General features: G+C 40.1%; 1 protein-coding gene across 1 annotated transcript in view; it reads right to left on the minus strand.

The window, feature by feature from the left end:
• vps13b (vacuolar protein sorting 13 homolog B) overlaps positions 1–7,244 on the minus strand; it is a 324,549-nt gene that overhangs the window by 288,681 nt on the left and 28,624 nt on the right. Inside the window, exons 6-7 of the mRNA XM_008292112.1 lie at positions 6,831–7,012; positions 4,745–4,913 (exon numbers count right to left, since the gene is read on the minus strand). Coding sequence (XP_008290334.1) covers positions 4,745–4,913; positions 6,831–7,012 — 351 coding nt within the window. The remainder of the gene's footprint in view (positions 1–4,744; positions 4,914–6,830; positions 7,013–7,244) is intronic.

Here is a 7,244-nt window from a genome sequence, read left to right on the forward strand (position 1 = left end):
AGAGAAAAAACTGTTGATAATGGAAGTGTCTATACCCAGTGCAGCACACTAAATTAATTTGTCCATGCCTTCAGGGCAGTTTAATACAAGCAAGTTGTTTCAGCTGTCAATGGAACACACAAAAACAGCACACACTGAGGCCGTTTCACAGTAGTTGCTGCCAATGCTCCAGCATGCAGGTGTGTAAGTATTTGTGTGCTGCATGAACCCACTGTTGCATGAACTCTACAGAGAGAGAGGGGAAGTCCACTCCAGTAGAGGCCAGAGGGCACAGCTTGTCAGCCAGCATTCTGACAGAAGAGAGCCTTGACTAGGCCCAGTGGTCAAGGCCATCTGTACTGGGCCCAACAGCACAGACCATATCCACAAACATTTTGATGAGAAGCCAATATACTGAAAGGGAGGCTATGAAAAAGGTCAGGGAACAATGAGCCACCAGCACAAGTCCAGCTTGGCGGGGGGAGGCAGGTGAACGCCAGGAATGGTCAGTTGCAGAACTATACGAAATAGTTCTGAGACGGTGGTGTGGAGTTGACAGGAGCACTGGCTACTATAAGCCACAGGCTGCACACCAGGTACAACTAATGCAGAAAGTCAGTGAACTGGCCTGTTGGAGCCATGCGTAACAAAAGACAAGAACAAATCTTTCCCTTCTTCTCAGAAAATCATTTGGGGGTTCACAGGATCCCCAAACCACCACACACTCCTCCGGTCCGGATCTTGACCCCTGAACTGGTCCCATCATGTCTGTTTCCATACACGTTGGGATAAAGGAAGCTGATGTCAATACACAAGAATGTGTAATCCCATTCCTCATGGCCTCACGTCCTCTGCGAGAAAACAATATTGTCCGTGAGGTCACAGCTTAGGAATCCCAGAGGCTAAGGCGGTGAAAATTATGACATATTTTAATTAAATCTTTCACTTTGTGAATTGGCAGCTGGAAATCCCATGTTATGGCTTTTTATCTCTCTCTCTAGTTCAATCTCCCTGTCCAATTCTATCTCTCATTCCTCTTTGTTTCCCTTTTTGTTTTCACTCCATGAATCCTTTGAGGTGTCAGTTCAACAAGTTAAGCTCTTTCACTTCACGTCACAGCCTGACGAAGCCTACGTTTGAATTACAAGGCAATCAAAATAAAAGCACAATTACCAATCAAGTGATCAAAACAGACTGGCTTAAGGAGACTTTGAAGTATTAATCCAAAGAAGTGAGTGAAAAAATTCCCAGAGAGAGATGTGGGCTGGCCAAAATGTATGCTGCCATGTAGTAGAGCAATATTACATCACAGGAGTAAAATATCCCCGTTGTCTACTTTAACATGAGTGCAACCAAAGTATACCTGGATGTTTCTTCATACAACAAATAATATAAGCATGGCACCATGTAAGTCAGCATATGTCCATTAAGAGAGCTCAGACATGCTGTGTAATAGGATGTGTCTGGGTCATGGTTGGTTTCCCTGAGTCCAAAGTCTTTAAGCGGTAGGGTATGTCAAAGCTAGTAAGAGAGTGGGTGTGTGAGTGGGTGAACAGCTCAGGGACACTGAGACAGTGAGAGGGGAGGAGTAAAAGAAGGCAGTGCCCTCTCAGGCCAGTAGATGTCCCTCCATGTTTATAGAGGGAGAGGTGGACTGGTTACCTGACAACAGAGCAAAGCCTACACATGAGCATCTGCTGAGTCTGTGTGCGTTTGGGCTTACATGCATACATGCTCAGGCTAAGCTTGACAGTAACCATAGATGCAAAAATATGTACCTAAGTGCAATGCTTTAATACAGGATATGTTTTTTTTTTTTCATGATTAAACCTGCGCATTCACACAAACATCTGTTTAATTTTTTCCAGCCAAAAGTTATCTGTCTGTTCATCGCTTTCTCACAAGTGATGCAGACACACTTCGGTACACATGCCTACTTTCTTTGATAGAAATAATCAAACACATGTCGACATGTGCGTCTAATATTGTCTTTCCTTTAATACTACTAGTGTGACGCTAATGTCAAAGTGTTTTAAAAGCCCTTTTGGCTCTCATGGCCGGAGAATATAAACTAACACTATGCCAGACAAAAAAAACAGCGTCATCCATGCCACAGACTTGTAAATTCAATGGGTTTGGACCCTTCACAATAAAATTAAAAAAGTATAAAGATGATTAAAAAGGAGTCCTGTCATGCCCTGAGGTAGAATAAGGGAGCCACATGACATTTATAATGGGATAGTCTGTGGCCTCTGGCTTATTAGCATGTGATGGTCCATTCCATTCAACAGGCGTCTGGGGACAGAGAGGACGAGCCCTCCTTCAACGCCAGCACTAAACACTCAGTCCCATGCACACATATAGAGCGCAGAAAGCCCACATATGAAAAACACATAACTTCAGGCACTCAACTGCTCACATACTGTATATGCTATACAGGGAAGCGCACACACACCCTGCCACACTTCAGCAGCTCCAGTCCTCGGTTCATAATTCTTCACATACTTGCTGAAACCGTACAGCTTCACTGCCGTGACCAGCTGGTGCATTCAGGCATGTTAGTCATCTATGATTCCAGCTGTTTAATTTTTTAGCGTTTCACAGACTTCGCTAAATTTCAGACAGTAGGAAAACCAGCCACACAATCCTGACTGAAAGGTGGCTTTGGTTAGTGACACACAAGTATCCTGCACCCTTCACCTATTAGGGCTATTCATTAATGAGACATTGGCTCTTACCTAAAAGAGAAACATTCAAACAAACAACATGCAGCCACAGTGAATCATGAGCACATAAACACATTACGAGGCTTTTCCCACTTAAATTGGCAAAAAGAAAAACACCTTCACATGAGGGAGAAATTAAAATTCCCTTTGAAAATGTTCTAGAAAGAAACACTTTAAATTAAAAGTCATGGCTTATTAATGTAACACGGTAGATTCACACTGTAGTCATTACTTTTGTCTCGGTCTTTTGTCTGCATACGCAAACACAGTTATTTTATAAAAAAAACAACTGTGAGAATTCAATCACTCCAATAGTATCACAAATGAAAGCTAACTCACAGCAACAGTAAATAAAGGAAATATATACACAGAGCAACAGAGCCAAGACTTACCACAAGCAGCCTATAGAAAATCATATGACTATGACCAAGTACTATGTGCAATATTGGCATCATGTTCGAGTAATCATGTGACAACAGTTGTCTCCTACAAACTACAACCCACTAACTAATACATATGTAAGCAAGCCATGTCAGTCACTGCAAGTATCAACATACAATTGTAGTCCTCAGAAACCATCTATAGTAAAGGCGTTCTGTCCTGGGTGGGAAAACTATTTTTTTGTCAATATAAATACAAAGATATAATTTGAGCTATAATTCTTCTACTAGTTTCAGCATAGTTCAGCTTTATTCCTTAAATCTGAAATGAATATACTGGAAACCATATGTTCATGAACAAGCTCGGACCCCTCCCAACATACACACACCCACCCACTACAGTGCATACACGCACAACTGCCCCCTGCCCCCTTCAGCTTCTTCACTCTGTCGATTACTTCCAGCATAACAAGATCTGGGGGCGCTCAGGTTCCAAGCACTGGTCCCCTCTTGTATATTTTTGTGATGGGATACTAATTCATTCTCAGAGGCTCCGCATAGCAGTAGCATGACACCGACTCTTACATCTGGCATTGGACACCGAACTGGAAGCAGCGCCAACTTGCAGTGAAAGTTCCAGGCCAAGAGGCAGGGAGCAAGTTAGAAGGAGCAAGCGAATGGGCTGTATTGTGTTGGGCTGTCTGCCTTCCCCTCTGCCCATCACTTCTACCCAACCATAATGTGCTCCTGGTGCTACAGAGGCTGATTTAGCCCTGTGGGACCTGGGACTTGATCCTGTTCTATTTGGCAGGAATGAGGATGAGCAGTTGGGGAGAGAAGAGATGGGCGTTTAGGGAATGAGGTGGGTTTTGTTTTTTTTTAACGGGGTAACTGCAGCTGTTAAAGTAGTATGAAGTAGTATATAGTTTATCTGTATGTGTGAAATTTGTGTGTATGTTTAAGCGTGTATGTGTGAGTGCCTTAATCCAAATACAGCAAAAGGCTACATACACCTCAGTGAATACATGTTAGTATACAATGTGACTATGGGACACACAGACTGCATATACGTTTTGCTCGGCTCCTGGATGTGAGCAGTGTAATTTCCTATGGTGCCTCAATTAAAAAGACAGAGGTGAGCCTATGTTTGATTCATCTTTGTTTTTTCTCTTTACCCTCCTCTCTCCTGCCTCCATCCACATGGAGACGATCAGGCCTGATGACAACGGTCTGTGTAGAGTTACACGCTCCAAATTTTGTTTGTGGAAAAAGCAGGAGGAGTGCACACTATGGTCAAAGCAATGTTAAATGTCCCATTTAGGAACAACAACAGCATATGAACAGACAAAGTCACTGAACAGAACAAGGCAACATGCACATGGGTTTTGAGATGAATATGATGGTTATAGTGCTCGTACTGGGGCCAAGCTAATATACAAACTGCATTGAGACTTCATATATCATTGCAAAGTGAATTTTGATAATATTGGCTGCAGTAAGATTAAACTGTCTTAGTGAAAAATTGATATATTTTGCTGTGGACACCTCTTGACTGGTACATAAGTAAAAATGTAAAACTATAGGACAGTCATTCTAGCAAAAAGAAGGACCCTCAGCCACAAACAAAAAAGAAGAAAGAGCCTCAGAGAACTCACTCACCAGGTAAACTTGTTCCAGCCTCCCTGACAACGCCCTCCTCGCCTTCACCCTCTTTGTGACCTCCAATTTCTCCATAGTAGAGAGCAATGATCAGCTCTAAAATTCGGATAAACATGGGTAGTTGTTGATCAGTAATGGACAACTTCAGGCTCTCAACCATGGTCTGGATCTGAGAAAACAAAAGGCAAAATGTAAAAGACAGTTTACATTTTGACATTTGATTTGGTCAATTATGTGTTTACATGCAAAATAGGATACTCCCACAAACTGTAAATATGTGTTTCCTAAATTATATATGTGTAATTAAAAAGGCCAGAATTATGAACTTGTATGGATTCCAATCTTGCTAACTGATATATGTTGTGGCACAATCTCTGCTCTTGTTAAACCAAGTTTTTTGATGACCTACAGCTATCGTATAGTGTACCAATACAGAAAAAGTTGTAATCAGTACTAAAAAGCAATGTCAGGATAAAGGAAGTCTTTCCAAATGGAAACAAATGTAGCCACATAATACATATAATGTGAACCAGTGTGTTTACGTCTCATTTACAGAAGCTACAAAAACTTTGGCACATTTGTTTGTATGAAATATTATACAGTGTTTATAATTTATAAATAACAAAACGGACAACTTCAGGCTCTCCAGAATTCAGTCAAAAGTGGACTTCATGTTATTGCTTAACATGCTGTAATAGATTCAACTACCCTAATGTGGCAAATGCAAATCTGTACGGCACTTTCAAAACCTAAACATCAGTAAACCACAAAGATTGTTAGTGACCTTTACACTTGACTTTTATACAGTGTTCTTTAAAAAACCTGTTTAACATATAAACGGGAAATCATTGAAACATAAGTGTTAGGGATCAGCCAATCAGCCTGGCTAATCATTGAATCTGATTTTTATCCATTTTTATCAGCATCAGTATCATTTTTTTCTCACCAATTCCCAACACAATAATTCTAAAATATGCTACGTTTGCTGTAATGCAGCCTCTTCTTCATAGCAACAGCAATTTTCTGATTGGTTACAAGTCAGAAGTGATAGCCATCAATGCTCAAGGCTAAACAAATTTATTGCAACTGTGCAAGAGTTTGTGTTATCCAAATTCTGACACCAAGATTTTTTTTACTGTTATTGCAAATGTAAATTGTTTCCAAACACTAATATTTGGTATTGGCCCTGAAAAATAACATTGGTTTACCCCTTGTAGTTAAATAGTGGAGGGATGACAAATGCCGTGCACAATAACATAAACCACAGCCTCTCCATTTTCTACAAAAGTTTACAAATCTCTTTTAAACATTGGTTTTACCAGTTAAAAGATGTATTGTTGTTGATAATTACTTATTCACTATTTCTTTAGTCAGAAATAGTTTAGATCTGATTCCATAAACAAATCTCTACTACATTAAGAAAAAGACAAATATGTAATTCAACAATTATCTTCTGTCACCGTCTCACTGACAATGAGCAGAAGAATGATTGGGATTTCCTGTGAATATTGTGTAGTCAGAGAAGTACTTTTCTAGATTATAAACTGTTACTACTGTTTCGAAATTAATAAATGAATCATGAACATCATTAGTGTAGTTCAAAAGCTGTTGCTTCATGACATGAGAAAATTGTCTAGACTAGGTGTTTGTAATTGTAAATGTACACCACAATACACTGAAATCACATCAGATCTCTTCAAAAAGCAATTAAGCCAAAGCGAAACACTGACGGTACTTCAGTGACCCCTGATATTATATGTAGCGTTATCTTGTCACTCTTGTGTGAGAAGGGAAATCTTGCCAAAACAAACAGCTGTCTTCCCTTTATACTCAGAATGTCACTGGATTGAAACAAAGGACTGGAATTAGTCATTATCCTGCTATTGATTTAAAAACAGCTAATCCAACAAAAGTAAGTCACATGACTTTCTGACAATTGTGAGCAACTATGACAAATGTACATTTTTCCCACATGTTTGGTCAATAGCACAATGACACGAAATCGGCCCCTGCAAAACATTTGATCTCGAGCACTGGAAACATGATGCCAGTTATTAAGTCACTGCTACACTTTAGAGTTGCTCACTTTGATGACAGATGGGATCTTGGAGTTGATGTTGTCGTAGGTAAAATGGAGACGCGTTCTGAAGGAGCATTTGTACAACAGTGGATCCTGATAAAACTCGATCTTGCCACTCGCATTCCGCTTGTCCAGACACACAGTACAGTCAGCAAAGTTGATCACTTTTCTTAGGACCAGCTCTGGAGCTACACACAGAGAAAATAAAACAGAATTAAATAGAGATTGATCCATTGTGCTTTACGCTAATCAAGCAAATCCACAAGCATGTACAAGGTATGAATGCTTACAGAGAAATGCACACATACTGAGTGACTTATCATTAAATACAATGCGATTATATATATATATATATATAGAGAGAGAGAGAGAGAGAGAGAGAGGGCAGGCTCTGGCAGTCAATCCTAATTATCTGAACAT

The sequence above is a fragment of the Stegastes partitus genome, unplaced genomic scaffold (genome assembly GCF_000690725.1).
Source record: "Stegastes partitus isolate 25-593 unplaced genomic scaffold, Stegastes_partitus-1.0.2 Scaffold18, whole genome shotgun sequence".
Taxonomy (NCBI): Eukaryota; Metazoa; Chordata; class Actinopteri; family Pomacentridae; genus Stegastes; species Stegastes partitus.